The 25642-nt window shown below is 48.0% G+C and overlaps 1 protein-coding gene and 1 long non-coding RNA gene across 7 annotated transcripts in view; one reads left to right on the forward strand and one right to left on the reverse strand.

The window, feature by feature from the left end:
* Positions 1–1555: 1555 nt before the first annotated feature.
* LOC140898803 (uncharacterized) lies at positions 1556–25023 on the reverse strand. 4 transcript variants are annotated; one of them, XR_012155099.2, is made up of 8 exons: positions 24698–25023; positions 22259–23325; positions 21004–21135; positions 19127–19280; positions 18751–18858; positions 7670–7730; positions 7244–7345; positions 4312–6338 (listed from the first exon to the last, which is right to left on the reverse strand). It is a non-coding gene; the product is annotated as an uncharacterized LOC140898803 (long non-coding RNA). The 4 variants fall into 4 exon arrangements; XR_013634745.1 differs by lacking the exons at positions 22259–23325; positions 24698–25023 and adding an exon at positions 1556–1684 and having other exon boundaries at positions 5871–6338; positions 21004–21811; XR_012155098.2 differs by lacking the exon at positions 24698–25023 and having other exon boundaries at positions 22259–23501.
* The window catches only part of LOC140898799 (uncharacterized), a 35727-nt gene continuing 34106 nt past the window's right edge, over positions 24022–25642 (forward strand). For all 3 annotated transcript variants that reach the window (XM_073313229.2, XM_073313231.2, XM_073313230.2), the window contains exon 1: positions 24022–24121. In XM_073313229.2, coding sequence (XP_073169330.2) covers positions 24056–24121 — 66 coding nt within the window. In that variant the 5' untranslated portion in view covers positions 24022–24055. The remainder of the gene's footprint in view (positions 24122–25642) is intronic.

The following is a 25642-nucleotide window of genomic DNA, read 5'->3' on the forward strand; positions in this document are numbered from 1 at the left end:
AAGAGGTTTGCTGTGGACACAGTAAACTAGTCGGCAGTGGATCTAACCTCAGTTGTGTTTTATCAGGTGATGAGGAGCCGTAGACAGAAGACTTGGGGGGAGTGAGCTGGGGGGGACAAGGGGACTGCAGAGGGGCTGGGAAATGAGGGTGGGTGGTAGGCAAATCCTGGATTTATTGTTTGAGAAATTCTGTATTTTACTATCCCCTGAGGGAGATGTAGGAGGCAGGAGCTACTTCCTGATCTCGAGGCAGATTCATGTGGTGTTTCCAAAGACGCAGTGTGAAGACTTGGGAATGACAGCGCAGGTACCTTGACTACTGAGGGAAAAGAAATATGGGCACTGCCAGGGTTGCTACAACATGTGAATTCTGGGTGAGTCCTGGATCACAAGGTCGCAGAAGTTTGCAGGAAAGCAAGGCATTCACCATGGCATGAGGACTGCTGACCACAGGCTGCTTTGGGTGGTGAGAGATGGTCTGCCTTGGCGTTGTGTTTTGCCCACCCTACAGCATCTCACCACTGACCTAAAAGGTCACGATTTACCGGAAACTGGTGATTCACTCAGGTGGAAATAATCTGGGCATTATTCCTGTGGTACGCCTCATACAATATAATGTATGAGAGCTGGTTTGGTCCATGTTAGAGATTTGCGTCCAGGAGCTGGAATAGTTTGCTCTGATTTGGCTGAGTGTCTGAATAATTGCTACAGCCACCATCCGAAAGCTAGTGACAAGCATTGGATGAACATTAATTGGGAAATTGGGGGGTTCATGGCTGACTGGAAAATGTGTGCTGTGTGGCCTAGGACCCTTGGCAGCTCTGGCACCTCAGGCATTCTCAGAAATGGGGTACATCTCTTGGGCAGGGCTCAGGGGGTCTTTCTTTCAAACATAAAACTGTCCGTATTTTGGAAGAGAAACCCTGTCTGTGATTTCTCTCACTGTGCCTGCCCCAAATGCTGAAACACAACCAGGAACACCATTCCACTGGAACGGAATTGTCCTTTGCACCAGACACTGCATGTGAGGTGGGTTGTGGTGGTGAGGGGGAATGTAATAGAATAGAATATTCAAACAATAGAAATGTTTGTATGGCAGGAAGTGAAGACTTCAGAGAGATGTGTTCCCCGCCTGCAGTGCTGGGGGAGGGAGAATCGGGGGGTTGGGTACAGTAGTGGGGAGGGGGCCAAGTGGGAGTGGAAGGACGCAGAGGGGAGTGGCTGGAGTGGTATGCCCACACAGGGCTGGTGGGGTGCAGCTGATGTGTGTGCATGAGTGGCAGGACAGCTGGCTCAGTATGCGTATTGCAGGGCATGGTGTCTACAGAGGCCTAAATGATTACTACCTGTTACTAACAACATATCTTTTTCCTGTTCAAAACAACTAGAAAATAAACATTCAGTGGCAAAGAACTATGTTAACACAGAATTAAGTTTGCTCAGTGGTAGGTCGTCCCCTTGCAGAATACTGAGTTAAGCAAAACTCAAACTTCTGAAAACCAGGAAATGCACAGTTAAGGTTGCCCATGCAACCTTAATTCTGCCCTCTCTCAGCAATGCTCCAATACAGCCCATTAACATACACACCTTCACTCTGCCAGCCCCAGAGTTGCTGAAATGTACAAGCTCTTCAGCTCCTTTTGCAGCCCATTCACTCTCACCCACAGGATTCCATCGAATGTTACTAAAGGACAAAAAGGAGAGGGGAAGAAAGGTTGCCAACATTATGTCTTGTTCCCCTGGAGCTTGCAGTAGCCAATGAGAATAATTTGCATGCACTCCAGGTGCGGTCAGTGTGTTAGGTGTACCTATGCTAAATGGTGCAGGCAGTAGTTGGGCCTGCTTGATAAAGGTGTGTTTGTAATCTGAGAACATGTGTGGATTACTTTGAGGTGTGTGACAGAGCTGTGATTATCAGATGAGGAGATCTACATATTGCACCCTCCAATGTGTGTGAGCAAAGGGAAGAACTGTATATGTGCCTTCAGGCTCCAATATGCATCACATCAGTGCAGAATTGTGTACATTATATAATGACCAGGGCACAGGGGTTTTATTATCAAGGGTATTGGCAATGTGAACTGGGTTATTAGAGCAGTCGAAACATTTATTATCTGCCTACAGTCCAGGTAAAGTGAGTGTGGTTGGTATCAGGTGTAGCTGTACTGGATGGTGGGGACAGTGGTTAGATCAGCTACTCCTGGGGGAATTCTGCACCACTGCACATGCACGGAATTCATTTTCCTTGCAGATTTCTTTGCTTCCCCGCAGAAAAATGAGTTTCTGACAGGGAAGCAAAGGGAAGCTGCAAGAGCAGTCATGCACCACTCCCTAGCTGCGCAGGTACATCATTTCAGGCACCCAGAGCAGTCATGGAGAAGTAAATCACTTCAGGGCTGGGGACACCTCAGCCAGTGACTCCTACCCTAGTCCCAGCTGGGCTGGAGGCAGGAGAGGACAGAACTTCCTCTTCTCCTGCAAGGAGTGGCTGGGGCTGTGTCAGATCCACCCCCAGAAACCTCCCCCAGCTGCAGGAAGCTTAGCATCCTCCCCTGCTTCCTGCCCCCATCGCGCCTCAGCTGTGGGGGGAGGGGTCACTGAGTCTGTGTCCCCAGGGTGAGGGGGAGGGAGGCTTCAGGGTGATCTCTCACCTTTGTGCAGCCAGTGGCCTCTGCTCCAGTACCTGGTGACTCAGACCCATGTCTCTGTAGGGCTGTGGCAGAGTCCACAGGAAGACTAAGTTCTTTCACAGTCCATTGTCTTTGCTAATGGGCCATCAGCCATGTCTGGCTTTTCTATTGTTGTATCTGAAGGACTAGTTATGGGTGGCACCCAAAGTAGCACATTTGAAATATAGATGCACATTTGAAATATAGATCAATGGTCAATATTTTTGCATCTGAAGAAGTGAGGTTTTTACCCACGAAAGCTTATGCTCAAATAAATCAATTACTCTTTAAGGTGCCACCGGACTCCTTACTGTTTTTATGGTCAATATTCCTAACTTCAGATACAGAAATGATACAGGCATACAAATTGGATAATCACATTCAGTAAATCATAACCTTTCCAATGATCTCTTACATGAGCCATCTTGCATAAAGTATCAGAGGGGTAGCCGTGTTAGTCTGTATCCACAAAAACAAGGAGTCCGGTGTCACCTTAAAGATTAACAAATTTATTTGGGCATAAGCTTTCGTGGGTAAAAACCCACTTCTTCAGATGCATGGAGTGAAAATTACGGCTGCAGGCATTATTATACTGACACCTGAAGAGAAGGGAGTTACCTCACAAGTGGAGAAACAGTGTTGACAGGGCCGATTCAGTCAGGGTGGATGTGGTCCACTCCCAATATTTGATGAGGAGGTGTCAATACCAAGAGTGGGAAAGTTGCTTAAAGTATATCTCAGTTATATCATATCCATATCATAAGCATGTTTTCATAAAGAATATGACAGGTTTCAGAGTAACAGCCATGTTAGTCTGTATTCGCAAAAAGAAAAGGAGGACTTGTGGCACCTTAGAGACTAACCAATTTATTTGAGCATAATCTTTCGTGAGCTACAGCTTACTTCATCGGATGCATACTGTGGAAAGTACACAAACCATGAAAAAATGGGTGTTTACCACTACAAAAGGTTTTCTCTCCTCCCACCCCACTCTCCTGTTGGTAATAGCTTATCTAAAGTGATCATTGTAAGGAGAGTGATCACTTTAGATAAGCTATTACCAACAGGAGAGTGGGTTGGGGGCGGGGGGGAGAAAACCTGGATTTGTGCTGGAAATGGCCCAACTTGATTATCATACACATTGTAAGGAGAGTGATCACTTTAGATAAGCTATTACTAGCAGGAGAGTGGGGTGGGGGGAGAGAAAACCTTTTGTAGTGGTTGTCAAGGTTCCTCCCCCACTCTGAACTCTAGGGTACAGATGTGGGGACCTGCATGAAAACCTCCTAAGCTTACTTTTACCAGCTTAGGTTAAAACTTCCAAGGTACAAATTAATTTTATCCTTTGCCCTTGGAATATCCACTGCCACCACCAAACTCTAACTGGGTTTACTGGGAAACGTAGTTTGGACACGTCTTTCCCCCCAAAATCCTCCCAACCCTTGCACCCCACTTCCTGGGAAAGGTTTGGTAAAAATCCTCACCAATTTGCATAGGTGACCACAGACCCAAACCCTTGGATCTGAGAACAATGAAAAAGCATTCAGTTTTCTTACAAGAAGACTTTTAATAGAAATAGAAGTAAATAGAAGTAAAGGAATCACCTCTGTAAAATCAGGATGGTAGATACCTTACAGGGTAATTAGATTCAAAACATAGAGAATCCCTCAAGGCAAAACCTTAAGTTACAGAAAAAGACACACAGACAGGAATAGTCATTCTATTCAGCACAGTTCTTTTCTCAGCCATTTAAAGAAATCATAAGCTAACACATACCTAGCTAGATTACTTACTACAAGTTCTAAGACTCCATTCCTGGTCTATCCCCGGCAAAAGCAGCATACCAACAGACACAGACCCTTTGTTTCTCTCCCTCCTCCCAGCTTTTGAAAGTATCTTGTCTCCTCGTTGGTCATTTTGGTCAGGTGCCAGCGAGGTTACCTTTAGCTTCTTAACCCTTTACAGGTGAGAGGATTTTTCCTCTGGCCAGGAGGGATTTTAAAGGGGTTTACCCTTCCCTTTATATTTATGACAGTGGTGAAAAAAAATTTTTCATGGTTTGTGTGTATAAAAAGATCTTCTGTACTTTCCACAGTGTGCATCCGATGAAGTGAGCTGTAGCTCACGAAAGCTTATGCTCAAATAAATTGGTTAGTCTCTAAGGTGCCACAAGTACTCCTTTTCTTTTTATAAAGAATATGGAGTGTTTGCCTCCAGCTACAGAGCCCATGGAATCCACACCCATCACAGCAGTCTTTCTTGCTGCTGACAGACCCCTGAACAGCCTGAGCCACATTAAAAAAATTGTTACCCAGAGGAATTTGTGTAGGATTCTGAGGGACTGCAGCAATGGTTAATTCAGCTTGCAAATCCTCAGTTTCTATGTGCGCTTTAGCCAAAGCATAAGGATTTTGTGACCACCAACTAACAAAAGCTCTGCCATCTGTCCTGGCAGTGTGTCTTTCTCCTGACCTGGGTCTCTCCTGACCACCGAGATTTCTGCACCAGTATCTCTCCATGCAGGGAGCTCCTTGCCATTTATTCTGACAGTCCTGTGCTTACTGCCTGGCTGTGCCGTGGCAACCTTTACAAATCCTGTATAATAAGTGGCAACTGCCTGAGGTGCCTCTGTGCTCTGGGTAGCAGCATTTCCATGAGTTGCCTGCTACCTATTCCCACTCAGCACAGGGCATTTATTCCTCAGGTGCTCAGTGGAATTATAATGATAGGACCTCCTGGGCTCTTCTGATTTTACAGGAGATTTGGGAAAAGGACTGGAGGAGTAAACCTGGAGAGGTGAGTGTCCACCCTCCCATCCGCTCTCCTTCTTCCCGGGGTAAAATGAGGACCTTGCTCCCACCAAACTTTAACCCCTCTGCCTGTGATTTATTCCTACTAGGTGCTTGGGATTTCTCAAATTTATCTGCAAAAGTGGCAAGTTCTTTGACCATCTCTACCTTTTTATCCCATAAACACTGTTTCACATCATCACTAGACATATTCAGGAACTGTTCCTGAGCGACCAAATCACACATTCCTTCAAATACCTTTTCCCCTGACCCACTTATCCAGTAGATCTGTCATTTGGTTCACATAAGCCACATTACTTAATCTAGCCCCTCTCTTAAAGCTTTTAAATGTTACTCTATAAATTTCAGGTGTAATCTGAAACCGTTTTAAAGCCCATGTCCTTAAATTTACCGTAATTGGAAGCATCTCCAATTGGCATCTTATTGAATATGTCCCAAGCTCTCCCAGTCAACTTTGCAACCAAAGTGGTCTTCTTTAGATCGTCAGGAATCACATGGAGCATACACAGCCTCTCAACAGTGATGAAGTATTCAACAATGTCCCCAGATTCACTATATGCTGGACACAACTGCTCCCACCTGTGGATTTTTGGAGAGGTGGAGCCCCCTGGTGGGGGGTTCTGTCTCCTCCACTCCATGATGACCAGTTCATGCTTCATTTCTTTGTCTTTCAGTTCCAGGACTATCTCATGGTCAGCTTTCTGTCTGGCTGCTTCTGTGTCAATTTCCATCTGTTTTAATTCCATCCATCTCTTATGCATTCAGTCATTTTCTTCTGCTTGCAACCTGTGGCGCTCCAACTTTTTGGTAACTTTGCTTTCACTCATTTTGCTGTTTTTCCTGTCCCTACTTCTCTTGCCTGGAATAAGCAAACAGAAAATAACAAACCAGTAACCACTTTGTCTGTTCTCTAGCCAACACCGTTAAAACTCACTTAAAATCACCTCTAGTGTCTAAGGGCAATAAGCTGGGTACGTTATCCTGCTTGACATTTGGAAAGATGAGAGTTCCAGTTGATGAACCTGCCAGTTAATAACTGCTGCTGGAAATATTAGACAGATTTAACTAATTAGGCCTTTGGAGAATTTATAAGGGGAATCCAGAAAGTTTGTAAATTGGGATTTTGCAGAAAAGTACAGGGCAAGTACAGGCCTGTATAGCCTTGGGCAAGTCACATCACCTGCTGTGCCTCCAGTTTCTCCTTTCAACTTTCCCCTCCTCTGGTCCAGGGGTAGCAAAGTGTGACAAGGGGGGATACCTCTGGCACAATTTGCTATGAATGTGACAGGGCATCACCCCAGAGCACCGCTTGAGAAAGTTCAGCGGCAACAAACCTTTATGGATGATTGATGCCCTGTCACACTTTTCAGAGTAACAGCCGTGTTCGCCTGTCTTTGCAAAAAGAAAAGGAGTACTTGTGGCACCTCAGAGACTAACCAATTTATTTGAGCATGAGCTTTCGTGAGCATAAGCTCACTACATCGGATGCGTATTTTCCACTGAATGTATCCGATGAAGTGAGCTGTAGCTCAAGAAAGCTCATGCTCAAATAAATTGGTTAGTCTCTAAGGTGCCACAAGTCCTCCTTTTCTTTTATAGATACAGTTATTAACACTTTTTTCTTTACTGAAATGTACAGTAATGTTACACCTCATTACCTCTCATTTATATTTCAGCTGTATTATTTGAAGAAAACCAAAATACTCCTCTTAACAAAATCATTCTACAATGTACATTTCAGTTAAATATCTGAGCTATGCATACTTGTTGCATCTGTACTCTTTCTTCTCATCAGTCAAGTTTCCTTCATTGGTTCCCTCGGGAAGGCAGGGCATGTACCCACCTCTTATGAGAGGCGCACTGCATCTTTGATAAGTAATAGATGAGAAAACAAAATCACAAAACTAACAATGGTACAGATAATTTCAATTAACTGGTAAAATTTACAAAATAATATTCCTTGAACATATCATCATTACTCAAGATATGCCTATCAGCAGTGGTGGAAATACTCGCTACAGTGGAATTATTACAAAAATCCTGATTCTTAGGCAAGTTATTACTTTGGGTCAATATACAACTGGCTACATCTTCAGCCATGAGTTTATTTTTGTACTTCAAATAATCATATTCTCATTTATCTGCTCCAACATATGGTGTGTGTTTCTCATACCATTTTGTGTTTCTTACCATCATTATTTCATTTTGCAAGTCACATAACTGCAGTATAAGCAGCAGTCCTCCATGCTCTCTGGAAAAAAAAATCAATAAAATGTAGTCAAATGGTGATTACATTGTAACCAAAACTGTAAATAGAAATCTTGATTTGTTCATTAGTGTCAATTACTCCAAATAATTAATTGGTTTGCAAATACTTTTTTTGGTGGGCATATTTTAAATTATATTTGGAGCCACAGTCTGTTTCTCCAAATGTTGGTTTACTGCTGGTGGATATAATGCTATCCAAATAGATTTCACTGCTTTATCAATAGCAACCATTCACTCCCGCCACATTTGTAACACTACTTAAAATGACTTTATTCCATGCTTTCTGTTATCTTCCCATATACTATGGGCTCGCTAAGTATATGTAACAAAGTTATTACTTGAGTCTTTCATTAAAATAATTGTTATTTTTCTTCTAAAAAGTAGTTAAAGCCTCTTGTGTGGTTTCTACAGTACAGATGTCTTTATGCTATAAATATGTTTCTGCAAACTAATAACACTTCTAATTAGAAAAAACATCATAATCATGCATCATTAACAATTAATATTGAACATCTGGCATTGAATACCTTTTAGGATTAGTGGTCCACAGTTGTGCCCATCTCTTTGTCTTTTGTGTTCCACTATTTTGGTTTTCCAATCCACTGTGAGTTTCCAGTTCCTTGGTAGAAGACAGACCTGAAATTTGAAGGGACTGTACCGGAGCCGACTGTATAAGAGGGAACCTCATCAGATTTCTTTTGGCCCAATCCTCCAATTTGTCTAGGTCACTCTGGACCCTATCTCTACCCTCCATCATATCTATCTCTCCCCCCATCTTAGTGTCATCTGCAAACTTGCTGAGGGACAATTAATCCCATCATCCAGATCATTAATAAAGATGTTGAACAAAACCGGCCCCAGGACCAACCCCTGGGGCACTCTGCTTGATTCTGGCTGCCAACTAGACATAGAGCTGTTGAACACTGCCTGTTGAGTCCGACAATCTAGCCAGCTTTCTATCCACCTTATAGTCCATTCATCCAGCCCATACTTCTTTAACTTGCTGGCAAAAATACTGTGTGAGACCGTATCAAAAGCTTTGCTAAAGTCAAGATATATCACATCCACCGCTTTCCCCATATCCACAGAGCCAGTTATCTCATCATAGAAGGCAATCAGGTTGGTCAGACATGACTTGCCCTTGGTGAATCCATGTTGACTGTTCACCTTCCTCTCCTCCAAGTGCTTTAAAATGGATTCCTTGAGGACCTGCTTTGCCGGGGATTGAAGTGAGTCTGTAGTTCCCAGGGTTGTCTTTTTTCTCTTTCTAAAATATGGGCACTATATTTGCCTTTTTCTAATCGTCCAGGATCTCCCACGATCGCCACGAAATTTCAAAGATAATGGCCAATGGCTCAGCAATTACATCAGCCAACTCCCTCAGCACCCTTGGATGCATTAGATCTGGACCCATGAATTTATGCATGTCCAGCTTTTCTAAATAGTCCTTAATCTGTTCTTTCACCACTGAGGCCTGCTCACCTCCTCCCCATGCTGTGTTACCCAGTGCAGCAGTCTGGGAGCTGCCCTTGTCTGTGAAGATCAAGGCAAAAAAAGCATTGAGTCACTTCAGCTTTTTCCACATCCTCTGTCACTAAGTTGCCTCCCCCATCCAGTAAGCGTCCCACACTTTCCCTGACCTTCTTCTTGTTGCTAACATACCTGTAGAAACCCTTCTTGTTACCTTTTACATCCCTTGCTAGCTGCAACTCCAGGTGTGCCTTGGCCTTCCTGATTACATCCCTGCATGCTCTAGCAATATACTCCTCCCTAGTCATCTGTCCAAATTTCCACTTCTTGTAAGCTTTCTTTTTGTGTTTAAGCTCACCGAAGATTTCATAGAATCATAGAATATCAGGGTTGGAAGGGACCCCAGAAGGTCATCTAGTCCAACCCCCTGCTCGAAGCAGGACCAATTCCCAGTTAAATCATCCCAGCCAGGGCTTTGTCAAGCCTGACCTTAAAAACCTCTAAGGAAGGAGATTCTACCACCTCCCTAGGTAACGCATTCCAGTGTTTCACCACCCTCTTAGTGAAAAAGTTTTTCCTAATATCCAATCTAAACCTCCCCCACTGCAACTTGAGACCATTACTCCTCGTTCTGTCATCTGCTACCATTGAGAACAGTCTAGAGCCATCCTCTTTGGAACCCCCTTTCAGGTAGTTGAAAGCAGCTATCAAATCCCCCCTCATTCTTCTCTTCTGCAGGCTAAACAATCCCAGCTCCCTCAGCCTCTCCTCATAACTCATGTGTTCCAGTCCCCTAATCATTTTTGTTGCCCTTCGCTGGACTCTCTCCAATTTATCCACATCCTTCTTGAAGTGTGGGGCCCAAAACTGGACACAGTACTCCAGATGAGGCCTCACCAATGTCAAATAGAGGGGAACGATCACATCCCTCGATCTGCTCGCAATGCCCCTACTTATACATCCCAAAATGCCATTGGCCTTCTTGGCAACAAGGGCACACTGCTGACTCATATCCAGCTTCTCGTCCACTGTCACCCCTAGGTCCTTTTCCGCAGAACTGCTGCCTAGCCATTCGGTTCCTAGTCTGTAGCTGTGCATTGGGTTCTTCCGTCCTAAGTGCAGGACCCTGCACTTATCCTTATTGAACCTCATCAGATTTCTTTTGGCCCAATCCTCCAATTTGTCTAGGTCCTTCTGTATCCTATCCCTCCCCTCCAGCGTATCTACCACTCCTCCCAGTTTAGTATCATCCGCAAATTTGCTGAGAGTGCAATCCACACCATTCTCCAGATCATTTATGAAGATATTGAACAAAACTGGCCCCAGGACCGACCCTTGGGGTACTCCACTTGATACCAGCTGCCAACTAGATATGGAGCCATTGATCACTACCCGTTGAGCCCGACAATCTAGCCAGCTTTCTACCCACCTTGTAGTGCATTCATCCAGCCCATACTTCCTTAACTTGCTGACAAGAATACTGTGGGAGACCGTGTCAAAAGCTTTGCTAAAGTCAAGAAACAATACATCCACTGCTTTCCCTTCATCCACAGAACCAGTAATCTCATCATAAAAGGCGATTAGATTAGTCAGGCATGACCTTCCCTTGGTGAATCCATGCTGGCTGTTCCTGATCTCTTTCCTCTCATGCAAGTGCTTCAGGATTGATTCTTTGAGGACCTGCTCCATGATTTTTCCAGGGACTGAAGTGAGGCTGACTGGCCTGTAGTTCCCAGGATCCTCCTTCTTCCCTTTTTTAAAGATTGGCACTACATTAGCCTTTTTCCAGTCATCCGGGACTTCCCCGGTTCGCCACGAGTTTTCAAAGATAATGGCCAATGGCTCTGCAATCACAGCCGCCAATTCCTTCAGCACTCTCGGATGCAACTCGTCCGGCCCCATGGACTTGTGCACGTCCAGCTTTTCTAAATAGTCCCTAACCACCTCTATCTCCACAGAGGGCTGGCCATCTCTTCCCCATTTTGTGATGCCCAGCGCAGCAGTCTGGGAGCTGACCTTGTTAGTGAAAACAGAGGCAAAAAAAGCATTGAGTACATTAGCTTTTTCCACGTCCTCTGTCACTAGGTTGCCTCCCTCATTCAGTAAGGGGCCCACAAATTCCTTGGCTTTCTTCTTGTTGCCAACATGCCAAGATTTCACTGTTAAGCCAAGCTGGTCGCCTGCCATATTTGCTATTCTTTCTGGACTTTGGGATGGTTTGTTCCTGTGCCCTCAATAAGGCTTCTTTAAAATACAGCCAGCTCTTCTGGACTCCTTGCCCCCTCATATTAGCCTTCCAGGGGATCCTGCCCATCAGTTCCCTAAGTGAGTCTAAGTCTGCTTTTCTGACTTTTAGGGTCCGTATTTTTGCTACTCTCCTTTCTTCCTTTTCTCAGGATCCTGAACTCAACCATCCCATGGTCACTGCTGCCTAGGTTGCCACCCACTTCTACTTCCCCTACCAATTCTTCCCTGTTTGTGAGCAGCAGATCAAGAGGAGCATGGCCCCCTAGTCAGTTCCTCCAGCACTTGTACCAGGAAGTTGTCCCCCAGCACTCTCCAAAAACTTCCTGGTTTGTCGCTGTATTGCTCTTCCAGCAGATGTCAGGGTGATTGAAGTCCCTCATTAGAACGAGGGCCTGTGATCTGGAGACTTCAGTTAGTTGTCCAGAGAAAGCCTCATCTACCTCACCCTTCTGATCCGGTGGTCAAAAGAACACGCCCACCACGACATCACCCTTGTTGCTCTCACCTCTAAACTTAACCCAAAGACTCTCAACAGGCTCTTCTCCTGTTTCAAACTGGAGCTCTGACCAATCATACCACTCTCTTACATACAGTGCAGCTCCTCCATCTTTCCTCCCATGCCTGTCATTCCTGAACAATTTATACTCATCCATGACAGTGCTCCAGTCATGTGAACTGCCCCACCAAGTTTCTGTTGTTCCAATCACATCATAGTTCTTTGATTGGGCCAGGACTTCCAATTCTTCCTGCTTGTTTCCCAGGCTTCTTGCGTTCGTGTACATGTATCTAAGAAAACTAGCCAATTGTCCTACTTTCTCAGTATGAATCAGGAGGCTTCCCATCTTGTACCCTCCTCCGTGTGTTTCCTCCCAGTATCCCACTCTCCCATTTACCTCTGGGCTTAGGTCACCATCCCCTGGCGAACCTAGTTTAAAGCCCTCCTCACTAGGTTAGCAAGTCTGCCTGTCAAGATGCTCTTCCCTCCCTTCGTTAGGTAGATCCCATCTCTTCCTAGCAATCCCTCTTCCCGGAACAACATCCCATAGTCGAAAAATCCAAAGCCCTCTCTCCAACACCACCTATGTAACCACGCCTTCACCTCCACAATTCGACAGTCCCTACCTGGGCCTTTTCCTTCAACAGGGAGTATGGACGAGAACACGACTTGTGCCTCATACTCCTTTATCCTTCTTCCCAGAGCCACATAGTCCGCAGTGATCCGCTCAAGGTCATTCTTGGCCGTATCATTGGTGCCCTCGTGGAGAAGTAGGAAGGGGTAGAGGTCAAAGGTCTTTATCAGTCTTGGCAAACAGTCCATCACATCCTGGATTCTAGCTCCAGGCAAGCAGCACACTTCTCGAGTCTCCCGGACTGATCGGCAGATGGATGACTCTGTCCCCCTTAGGAGGGAGACCCCGACTACCACCACCCGTCTCCTCCTCTTGGGAGTCGTGGTCATGGAACCCCCATCCATAGGACAGTGCATCCCAGGCCTTCCGGCTGATGGGGTCTCTTTCTGCTCCCTTCCCTCAGAGGGCTCTTCCAAACCCTTCTCCGCAGTAGTAGCTGTGGAGAGCGCCTCAGAACAGTTTTGCACCTCTATCTGCATTGGGGGTACATCTTTCTTCTTCTGGAGGCCACATGCTGGCAATACTCTTCCCCGTTCTGCACCATACTCTCTGATTCCACAGCATGTTTTGCTTCCAGAACCAAATACCGACTTCTATCCAGAAAATCTTCATTTTCTCTGATGCAATGCAGGGTTGATACCTGGTTCTCTCGTCCTCTAACCTTCTCTTCCAATATGCAGACCAGCTTGCACTTTGTATAGATGAATTCGCCTCTGACCTCTGGGAGAAAGACAAACATGGCACAATCTGAGCAGGTCACAACAGCTGATTGCTCACTAGCCATGTCTTCCTTCTAAGAGGCTCCTCGGGTGTTGTATGTACTGCTCACCAGAGCCGGAAAGGCAGAAACACTCTGGGCGAACTCCCCGGCAAACTCCCTCTGTTTGCCTGTCCTCTGTTCGCTGCTCACTTGGTTCACAACTGGCTGCCTTTTTATAAGGCTGCTGGCTCGAAGCAGGTGGCCCGGCTCACAGCCTTCCCTCCAATCAACCACTCAAGGCCCACCTGGAACATTGCACTCCCAATTCACGCTTTTCAATCAAACACCAACACGGTCAAACAGTCACACTATTCGAACAAACAGCACACTTGAATTCAACAGTGCAGACGATATTATTTATTTTTACATTGCCAACAGAATGAGTCTTCAAACTAGTGTTTTATTTCCTAAACTGCAGTCCTCAGAATTTCAAGACTTACATTACAGTTCAATTTTCATGTATTAACGTTATTAAAAACCCACAATACAGGAAATTATATCACTGGTACACAGGTGTATTTGAATCCTATGTAATAATACATTAAGTACAGACAATCCCAAAGTATAACAGTGGAAAACATCTTACCACAATAACCCAAGGATTTGGTGTGTTGAATGGAAGCACTTATAGAGCACGTTGCAGAATTCCACTCAGTAATCATTGAGAAAAGACTTAAAAATGCAGTTATACTTGCCTGTGAAGCAAAGTGTGGATTACGTTATATTTCCCAATTTCAGGACATGCTTACTATTACTCATTCCTCCAACATAGCCTTGTTTCTGCTGTTTCTTAAGACTGTGCATAACTGCCTTTCTGAAAATGCGATTTGCCCATGTTGGGCAGGAAAGCGTGTTAACATTTACCTTCTCTAGTTTCATTCATCTTGCTCTGCCTGACAGAATGCTAGTGGCAACTAATGACGAGAGGGCTTGTACCTGTTGACACTCAAGCAAGTTGTTAGTGTGGCACACAAAAAACACAACGTAATTCATAAGAAAAAAGGCACGGAAGGGATCCGGAAGGGAAAAAGCTAATGTACTCAATGCTTTTTTTGCCTCTGTTTTCACTAACAAGGTCAGCTTCCAGACTGCTGCGCTGGGCATCACAAAATGGGGAAGAGATGGCCAGCCCTCTGTGGAGATAGAGGTGGTTAGGGACTATTTAGAAAAGCTGGACGTGCACAAGTCCATGGGGCCGGACGAGTTGCATCCGAGAGTGCTGAAGGAATTGGCGGCTGTGATTGCAGAGCCATTGGCCATTATCTTTGAAAACTCGTGGTGAACCGGGGAAGTCCCGGATGACTGGAAAAAGGCTAATGTAGTGCCAATCTTTAAAAAAGGGAAGAAGGAGGATCCTGGGAACTACAGGCCAGTCAGCCTCACCTCAGTCCCTGGAAAAATCATGGAGCAGGTCCTCAAAGAATCAATCCTGAAGCACTTGCATGAGAGGAAAGTGATCAGGAACAGCCAGCATGGATTCACCAAGGGAAGGTCATGCCTGACTAATCTAATCGCCTTTTATGATGAGATTACTGGTTCTGTGGATGAAGGGAAAGCAGTGGATGTATTGTTTCCTGACTTTAGCAAAGCTTTTGACACGGTCTCCCACAGTATTCTTGTCAGCAAGTTAAGGAAGTATGGGCTGGATGAATGCACTACAAGGTGGGTAGAAAGCTGGCTAGATTGTCGGGCTCAACGGGTAGTGATCAATGGCTCCATGTCTAGTTGGCAGCCGGTATCAAGTGGAGTGCCCCAAGGGTCGGTCCTGGGGCCGGTTTTGTTCAATATCTTCATAAATGATCTGGAGGATGGTGTGGATTGCACTCTCAGCAAATTTGCGGATGATACTAAACTGGGAGGAGTGGTAGATACGCTGGAGGGGAGGGATAGGATACAGAAGGACCTAGACAAATTGGAGGATTGGGGCAAAAGAAATCTGATGAGGTTCAATAAGGATAAGTGCAGGGTCCTGCACTTAGGATGGAAGAACCCAATGCACAGCTACAGACTAGGGACCGAATGGCTAGGCAGCAGTTCTGCGGAAAAGGACCTAGGGGTGACAGTGGACAAGAAGCTGGATATGAGTCAGCAGTGTGCCCTTGTTGCCAAGAAGGCCAATGGCATTTTGGGATGTATAAGTAGGGGCATAGCGAGCAGATCGAGGGACGTGATCGTTCCCCTCTATTCGACATTGGTGAGGCCTCATCTGGAGTACTGTGTCCAGTTTTGGGCCCCACACTTCAAGAAGGATGTGGATAAATTGGAGAGAGTCCAGTGAAGGGCAACAAAAATGATTAGGGGTCTGGAACACGAGTTATGAGGAGAGGCTGAGGGAGCTGGGATTGTTTAGCCTGCAGAAGAGAAGAATGGGGGGGGATTTGATAGCTGCTTTCAACTACCTGAAAGGGGGTTCCAAAGAGGATGGCTCTAGACTGTTCTCAATGGTAGCAGATGACAGGACAAGGAGTAATGGTCTCAAGTTGCAGTGGGGGAGGTTTAGATTGGATATTAGGAAAAACTTTTTCACTAAGAGGGTGGTGAAACACTGGAATGCGTTACCTAGGGAGGTGGTAGAATCTCCTTCCTTAGAGGTTTTTAAGGTCAGGCTTGACAAAGCCCTGGCTGGGATGATTTAACTGGGAATTGGTCCTGCTTCGAGCAGGGGGTTGGACTAGATGACCTTCTGGGGTCCCTTCCAACCCTGATATTCTATGATTCTATGATTCCTTACTGTTCCAAAAAACCTATGTAAGTCCGTTTACAAAACTTATGTTTTTAAGACCCCATGTGCTCTGTTGTACTTACTTTAAAAACTGACTAAGCAATGCATATACTTGTGTTGATGTCATGGCCCCACTGAACTGTCTATCAAAACTAATGTGGCCCTATACATATCACGGATTGTATCTCAGGTATATGCCTCAAATTACTTCTGAGTACAGGTTTGGCAGCAGTAAGTACAGTGAGATGCAGCAATTAGAGGTTTGTACTCACAATTCCAGGCTATGTGGAGTTAAACATGTCTTAGCACATATTCATCTGATGGTTTGATTATTGATATAATTGATATTTCCATGTAGCATCACAATAAGTGGCCGACCTTTCCACTTGTTTTCTTGACCACACAACACAAATACATATCAATAACCTACAACAGGTGTTGAAAGAATAGTTAACATTTCAAAAACATCTGAGGAATCAATCCAGTCACCTTCCATGCAGAAGCAGATTTACCATGAAACAAACTGTGTGGTGGCACGGGGCCACCAATGACAGGGGCCCCCCCAAAATGCAGGACAAATCTCATCTGACAGCCTGCCCCCGAGTCCCAGCCAGCAATGCAGCAGGGCTCAGGCAGGCAGGCTGTCTGCATTCTGTGACCGGTGGCCCCACGCCACTCACAGAAGCAGCTGGTTGCTGGCATGTCTCTGCATGCCCCTGGCCAGGGGGAGGCGGCTCCGCGCACTGCCCCCGCCCCAGGCAGCACATGGAGACACACTGCCCCCCACCCCACTAGGGGTGCACAGAGACATGCCAGCAGCAGGGCTAAGGCGGCTGGCTCCCTGACTGCTCTGCCTCCATCCCTCCGTGCCACGCCGCTCCCAGAAACGGCCAGCATATCCCTGCGGCCCCTGAGGGGGTGGGGATGTCTCCGCACGTTGCTCTTGTCCTGGGCACCGACTCCGCAGCTCCCATTGGCCAGGAACTGTGGCGGCCGTGTCTGCGGGCAGCAGTGCACAAAGACACTGCCCCCCGCCTAGGAGCCGCTGCCAGAGGGGAGTGCCGGTCACTTTGGGAGCCACGCCACCCAAGGTTAACACTACCCCGACTCCTCCTGCACCCCAACCCCCTGCCCCAGCCCAGAGCCTGCACCCAAGCTTCCTCCCAGAGCCTGCGCCCCTCACCCCTCCCACACCCCAATCCCTGCGCCAACCCAGAGCCCCCACTAACTCTAAATCTGCCACTGCTTCCATGTTTACAGCTATTTCAATTTACCTCCTCACCCAGCCATCTTCCTAGCATCAGGTTACAAAATGAAGTGTCATACAAACCCATTTTTCTTACTTTGGCCTCCAGTCTCTGTGGGTAAGTACAAATCTTACTAGAAAATAAAAATTAACGGATATTACATGTATGGTAACACAATTACTTTTTCCTCTGTTTGACCATCATGAATGCTGCCATTCTTATCCGGAAACTTTTAACATGCTTCATAAATGGAAGTTTGTTAACAAACGGTTTAAAAGTAAATGTGTGGCAAGCATTATCTTTGAGAAACCATTCTTTGTCTTCACCATCCCCCATAAGCATGTCATCAACATCACTTGGATCACTGCTTGCAACTTCTGCCACTACACACTCCTCTTCTTCCATGCCTGTGACCTCCCCTTTGATCACTTGGCTGTCATGAGGCTGGCGAGATACATTGCCTCCCGTCTCTCCAATCTCTTCTGAGACAAGTGTTTTCTCACTATCACCCATTTCCATGTTTTCCTGTGATCTGTTTTCAGGGCCTAATGTTGGAGGCTCTTTAAATAGTTTTAAGAGGGAGATACTGTACATAGATCCTAAAAGTTTCCCTGAGATAGTTTCCAATTTAACTCTTTTACCCTCGACAGTGGTCACTTTGTATGGTCCACAGTAGGTAGGTTGCAGCGGCCCTCCCTTTCTTGTTTTCCTTCTCGCATTCAGTAACATGACACTGTCCCCAACCTCCAATGTTAGTTTCCCACGTGTATGAGTCCTACTTCTGGTATGTCGTATTTGTGGTTTTTCTTGTGCTTTAGAAATATTACTAAAAGCCAGTTCAGTGTCAGCATCATTTCTACATTTCAAACGTAGGCTGCACTCATCGTAGTGTTCTTCACTGAGCTCCTCGGAATCTGTTGGCTTTGTAAACAAATGGAGAAGGAGTTATGTTTGTAAAATGAACAGTCACAGAATAACATGTGCATCTGAAAGCTGTTGGTTGTTAAAGACACTTACCATGTAATTGTCTGAGACTTGGTCTGGGAATGTTGCTTCAAAGCCATAAGTAGTCGAAAGGGTGACATTTTGGTTGTTGTGTTTGGTTTTGATTGCAAATAAAATGTCACCAAGAAATTCCTCCCAGTGTCATCAACCAACTTCTGCAATGATCTTTAACAAATGGTGATGGATTATTTGTGGGGGGAGGGGAAAGGACTGTGTTTACTGAGAGAAATTCTATGGAATCCAAAAGGCGTAAGGAGGAGGCCAGCCTAGTGCACTGGTATAATTACTTTTTCTTGAAATGCATGAAAAGTGGACTTGCAATGTATTAAAATAACTTTGAAGATTTTGAAGCAATTTACAGCTTCTGTCATAGTTCATTTTCCTTGCTATTAGTACTATAATTTTCCCAGCCCTAAAAATACCTTGTGATGGATTTGTTTGTGTTTTCAGCCAATCCATTGGTTTGTGGGTGGTATGGGCTGGTGAAGCTATGTTGTATTCCCAGTTTTTTTGCAAAGCTCCAGGTTACACTGAAAGAAAATAAGTTATGCCATAAACTTTCCTTTGGACAGGTTTGGTAAAAAGAAACCAAAGAATAAAATGTTATAGCAGCCCTGATGGGGTGACCAGCAGTAATCCTTGCCAAAGTTGAGTGGAAGTTCATAGTAATTAATCAGCAAAAATGCCCATAAAGAAAAACTCACTAGGGCAATGAAGCCCATGTTCACCGTCAGCTATCTGTGACTGAATGTGTGGTTGAAGACATAGTCAAAAACAACTTCAGAAATAAGTATTTACCTCATTATTGAATTCTGATCCACAATCTGTCAGTATACGCTGTGGACATCCAAAGTGCGTTATAATTTTGTACATTTTGTGTGCCACCACAGATGCCGACTTATTTATATCTTGGGGTTGTAGATGTGTGTTCATTATGTTTTGAAGGCCAAAACTATAAATGGGTTCAACAAAGAATTAGATCAGTTTCTCAGGATAGGTGCCTCAGCTATGAGCTGAGATAATCAGGGATGCATCCCCATGCTCTGGGTGTCCCTAAACCTCTGACTGTCAGATGCTGGGACTGGACAATGGGATTGGCACTATATTTGCCCTTTTCCAGTCTTCTGGAATCTCTCCCACCTTCCATGACTTTTCAAAGATAATCGCTAATGGCTCAGATATCTCCTCAGTCAGCTCCTTGAGTATTCTAGGATGCATTTCATCAGGCCCTGGTGACTTGAAGACATCTAATTTGTCTAAGTAATTTTTAACTTGTTCTTTCCCTATTTTAGCCTCTGATCCTACCTCATTGTCACTGGCATTCACTATGTTAGACGTCCAATCGCCACCAACCTTCTTGTTGAAAACCGAAACAAAGAAGTCATTATGCACCTCTGCCATTTCCACATTTTTTGTTATTGTTTCTCCCCCCCCCCGACCCTGCATTGTGTAATGGGCCTATGCTTTCCTTGGTCTTCCTCTTGCTTCTAATGTATCTGTAGAATATTTTCTTGTTACCCTTTATGTCTCTAGCTAGTTTGATCTTGTTTTGTGCCTTGGCCTTTCTAATTTTGTCCCTACATACTTGTGTTATTTGTTTATATTCATCCTTTGTCATTTGACCTAGTTTCCACTTTTTGTAGGACTCTGTTTTGATTTTTGGATCATTGAAGATCTCCTGGTTAAGCCAGGGTGCTCTCTTGCCATACTTACTATCTTTCCTATGCAGTGGGATAGTTTGCTCTTGTGCCCTTAATAATGTCTCTTTGAAAAACTGCCAACTGTCTCCAATTGTTTTTCCCCTTAGACTTGCTTTCCATGGAACTTACCGACCAACTCCCTGAGTTTGCTAAAGTCTGCCTTCTTGAAATCCAGTGTCTTTACTTTGCTGTTCTCCCTCCCACCATTCCTTAGAATCATGAACTCTACCATTTCATAATCACTTTCACTCAAGATGCCTTCCACTTTCAAATTTTCAACCAGTTCTTCCCTGTTTGTCAAAATCAAATCTAGAACAGCCTCTCCTCTAGTAGCTTTCTGCACCTTCTGAGATAAAAAATTGTCTTCAATATATTCCAATAACTTGTTGGATAATCTGTGCCCTGCTGGGTTGTTTTCCCAAGAGATGCCTAGGTAGTTGAAGTCCCCCATCACCACCAAGTCCTGGGCTTTGGAGGATTTTGTTAGTTGTTTAAAAAAAACCCTCATCCACCTCTTCTTCTCTTAGGTAGTCTGTAGTAGATCACCCTTGTAGATCCCCACCCTTGGTTTTTTACCCCTTTTATCCTTATGCAGAGACTTTCAAGAAGTCTGTCTCCTATTTCCATCTCCACCTCAGTCCAAGTGTATACATTTTTAATACACAAGGCAACACCTCCTCCCTTTTTCCCCTGCCTGTCCTTCCTGAGCAAGCTGTACCCTTCTATACCAATATTCCAGTCATGCATATTATCTCACCAAGTCTCTGTGATGCCATGTCATAGTTGTGTTTATTTACTACCATTTCGAGTTCTTCCTGCTTATTCCCCATACTTCTCGCATTAGTATACAGACATCTAAGATACTGTTTTGATTCCCCCCCAGTTCTGTCTTGTCTCTCCTTTATCCCTGCTATAACAGCCCATGCTCCCCCCAAATTCTGACCCTTCTCCCAGGTCTCCATGTTTTTCACTTACCTGTGGGCTGTGGTCATCTGCCCCTGTTGAACCTAGTTTAAACCTTCTCACAAGGTTAGCTAGTCTGTATCCAAATATGCTCTTCTCCTTCCTCAATAGGTGGACCCCATCTCTGCTTAGCAGCCCTTCTTCCTGGAACAGCATCCCGTGGTCAAGAAAGCTGAAGCCCTCCTGGTGACACCTTCCTTGCAGCCAGGCATTCACCTCCAGGATGCATCTGTCTCTACTTGAGCCCCTACCCTTGACCAGAAGGATGGAAGAGAACAGCACCTGCACCCCCAACTCCTTCACCCTCCCTCCCGTAAACCTGTGATATAAAAAGAAAAATTTAGAATTAAAAATTCCCAATGAGACGTCATGGGAAATGCTCTACTAGGAACGCAGGTGGCATTGCTCAAACACCTAGCAACTATTTCCTCAGAAATATTTCCCATGATTATTTGCTATTAAAAGATAAATTGAACAGCACAGTGAGATCCATCTGCACTAGGGTAACAAAGGTCAATGATGAAGTGCTAAAAGTAATGAGTAATAAAATTTTTAAAAGAAGGAGCAAAAAGTATATTTAAAATGGATTACAAGAAGGGAGTGCCATTCAAGGAATGGCAGCAGCAGATACGTAAGACAAATGTCTGAACTGCTAGGAGACTTTCTTCAGACATGTAAACTGATAAGGGATTCTTTAAATACTCAAAATGTGTGACACAGCTTTTGGAGGTATATGTAGAACAGAGGTGGGCAAACTACGGCCCGTGGGCCACTTCCGGCCTACGGGACCATCCTGACCTTCCCTTGAGCTCCTGGCCAGGGAAGCTAGCCCCCGGCCCCTCCCCTGCTGTCCCCCCTCCCCCATAGCTACGCTGCCGTGCAGGCAGTGCGGCTGGCTCTGGCCGGGCAGCGCAGCTGCTAGTCCTGCCACTCTGAGTGGCACGGTAAGGGGGCAGGGAGCAGGGTTGGATAAGGGGCAGAGGGTCCTGGGGGCAGTCAGGGGACAGGAAGCAGGGGGCAGTCGGATGGGGCAGAGGTTCTGTGGGGGGCGGTCAGGGAGCAGGGGGCTGTGGGATAGGCGTGGGAGTCCCGGGGGGCCTGTCGGGGGCAGGGGTGCGGATAGGAGTCGGGGCAGTCAGGGGACAGGGAGCAGGGGGGGTTGGATGCGTCGGGGGTTCTGAGGGGGGTGCAGTCAGGGGGCGGGAAGTGGGAGGGGGCGGATAGGGGGCGGGGGCCAGGCTGATTATGAAGGCACAGCCTTCCCTACCTGGCCCTCCATACAGTTTCACAACTCCGATGTGGCCCTCGGGCCAAAAAGTTGTCCCCCCCGATGTAGAATATTTCATTGAATGAAGTCTCGGCAGCTCCTCAGTAGGTTGTAGCTGATAGAGAGTCGCTGCCTGTCCAGGCATTGGGATGCCCTGTGCCTTTACGGACACAGTCCTGGGAAGCTGAGCTGTCCTGTTGTGTGAGAGGGGAAATAAAAAAGCCCCTCTGCCCTCCCGTCCCTCCCTGGAATGGGGCTTTGCCCTCAGGCCGTGCCTCCTCAACCCAGTTCGTAACCCTGGCTCCTGCCCCTTGTTCCTGATTTTGTGCCTCAGCCCCTCATCTTCCCCTGCCTCCAGCTGTCTGACCCCCTGCACAGTGAGTTTCTGCCCCCTGCACATCCTCCCACCCTGTGTAGGGGGACCAGACAGCAAGTGTGAAACATTGGGACAGGGGTGGAGGGTGATAGGAGTCTATATAAGAAAAAGACCCCAAAATTGGGACTGTCCCTATAAAATCGGGACATCTGGTCCCCCTACCCCTTTGTCCCCCGTTAGTCCCAGTGAATAGCAGGCAGCAGATTTTAAACCCAAGTTTAAGTGAGGGCAGAGCGAGGGCAGTGGCTTCCGCAGATGTTACCGAGCATGCTCAGTCCACCCAGGCCAAACAAGCAGCGGCACAGGTGTAGGGAGCCAGGCTGATGCTTCCTTAACAGGATACTGGTGGAGCCCAAATATGAACAGTTTCTATGCCCTGCTGCTGACAAGTAACGGTCACCATGGACCCACCCCCGAGGTGGCGCCATCTCAGCACTGGATGAAGTAACCCCTGGTGCAGAGCATTTGTCACGGGCTTTGGGGACCCTCCTGGTGAAATCAGCGATGGGAATGGGCAGGGTTAACACAGTAACAGGGTGATTCTCGGACGCCAGCCAGCAAGGCCCCGCGTACACCCTGGGCATCCTGTGTCCCTTCCAGGCCCTGTTGGTGGCAGGGAACGAGCACCTCTGCAGAGGCAGCTTCCCACCCCACCAGGTGGGTGAGGTCATTTCTTTTATCGGAGCAGCGTCTGCGGGGGAAGAGACAAGTTGGTCGGCTAAGAGGTATCACCTTCCCAACCTCGTCTCTCTAATACCCGGGACCCACAGGGCTCCAACTCCCACCTGGAGGCAGCCCTGTCTCAGGGCTCTCCCAAGCGTCACCCACTGACCCCTTGCCTGTGGAGGGGCTGACTCAGGGCAACGATTTCCCATCCCAAGGGCAGTCTGCATCCCATCAACAAGGGCAGTCTGCTGCCGATAAAATGGCTGGGGAAATACCCCAAATGTGAGACGAATGGAAACGTAACCATCAGAGAGGAAATGGGGGGATCTGTGAGCAGAACCCCGAAGAGGTCAGTGAGGGGAGAAAGAAAAGGAGTACTTGTGGCATCTTAGAGACTAACCAATTTATTTGAGCATGAGCTTTCGTGGGCTACAGCTCACTGCATCGGATGCGTGCCGAGGGGAGAGAAAGGGGGGAGCTAGAGGCGCGTATAGAGACTCACAGGGCGAGAAGGGACCGCCAGGGACATCCCTGCACTGCCTGGCGCAGGCGGCTGTTAGCAGCTGCAGGGCGGACCCAGCACAGGGCAGCGCCCCGGCTCCCTGGCACGGCGCGGGGCTCAGGGGGTTTCCCGGCCCGAGCAGCTCCCGTCACCGAGAGTCACAAGCACCCTGCCGGGGGCCCGCCGGGGGCAGGGCCAGGCCCGGGTAGGAGCCGCCCCTTCCTGTCCCCTTTGTGTTTGCAGCAGCGGAGCCATGGCCGGGGCCGGGAGCGCAGCGCGGAGGCTGCTGCAGCAGCCCCGCAGCCCGCGGAGCAGCGCGGTGGGCCCGGGGGCAGCGCGGAGCGGGCAGGGCCGAGAGGCGGAGACACGCGTGGGGCGGACACGCTCCTGCCGGGAGGGGCCGGGCCCGGCTGCCTGGTTCGCCCCTGCCGGGGTCCCCGAGCTCCCCGCAGCCGGAGAGGGGCTGCCGGGCGAGCGTCCCGGGCGGCGCGGAGCGGAGCAGAGCAGCCGCTGCGGCGGGGCCGGTGCGACCGAGCCCGGGAGGGGCCGGGCCAGGAGGGGCCCGGAGCGCTGCTCGGCTGCGGAGCTCGGGGCCCAGGCTGGGCCCAGGAACGGGGAGCTGGGGGTGGGTGTATCTGGGGGCAGGGATGAGCTGCCAAAATCTTAACAACCGGTTCCCTCCTCCTCAGCCAACGGGGGGGGGTCATTGCCCCTCCGCCCCCCCCATTCCTGCCTCATCCAATACCCTACGCGTTCCTTGACCCCCCTCCCAGGACCCCTGCCCCATCCTCCCCTGTCGCCTGACTGCCTCCGAGCAGGAGGGTCTGTGGGCCACAGTAGTGGGTGCCCACCCCACCCCAAGAGCCGGGGGGTGAGGTGTCCCGGCGGTGCTTACCTGGGGCAGCTCCCAGGAAGCCTCCAGCAGGTCCCTCTGGCTCCTAGGGGCGGGGGAGCGTAGCTGTGGGGGGAGCAGGGGGAGCGGCCTCTCCCCCCACCATCACATCAAAAGTGGCGCCTTAGGCGCTGACTCCGTGGGTGCTCCGGGGCTGGAGCACCCACGGGGAAAATTTGGTGGGTGCAGAGCATGCACCGGCAGCTCCCTGTCCCACGCCCGGCCCCAGCTCACCTCCGCTCCGCCTCCTCCCCTGAACGCGCTGCCCCGCGTGCCCCCCCCCCCGGCTTCCCGCGATTCAGCTGTTCGGCGGGAAGCTGGGGAGGGCTGAGAAGTTGGCGACGGCTTCCCGCTCAGGCCAAGGGTGGCGGAGGTGAGCTGGGGTGGGAAGTGGTTCCCCTGCGCCACCCCCCCCCACCGGGTTACCTGCTGCGGCGCGGGCGGCCCTCCTCATGCCCCCCCGCCCCAGCTCATCTCCACTTCCCTGGGCCTGAGCGCGAAGCCACCGCCTGCTTCTCAGCCCGCCCCGGCTTCCCACACAAACAGCTGATTCGTGGGAAACCGGGGGGAGGGGGGCGCGGAGAAGCAGAGCGGGGCGGCGCGTTCAGGGGCGGAGGTGGAGCGGAGGTGAGCTGGGGCCGGGAGCTGCCGGTGGGTGCTCTGCATCCACCGAATTTTCCCCTTGGGTGCTCCAAGGCTGGAGCATCCATGGAGTCGGCGCCTAAGGCGCCACTTTTGGCTGGTTACATTTAGAAGCCCTTTTAGAACCGGTTCTCTCTTGCGGAACAACCGGTTCTAAAAGGGCTTCTAAATTTAACAACCAGTTCTAGCGAACCGGTGCGAACCGGCTCCAGCTCACCACTGTCTGGGGGTCAGAGCCGGGCTGTGAGGAAGGGCTGGGGCTGTTTGGAGTGTGTCAGTGTGTGGGGATCAGAGCTGGGGATTGGG

The sequence above is a fragment of the Lepidochelys kempii genome, chromosome 15, assembly GCF_965140285.1.
Source record: "Lepidochelys kempii isolate rLepKem1 chromosome 15, rLepKem1.hap1, whole genome shotgun sequence".
Taxonomy (NCBI): domain Eukaryota; kingdom Metazoa; phylum Chordata; order Testudines; family Cheloniidae; genus Lepidochelys; species Lepidochelys kempii.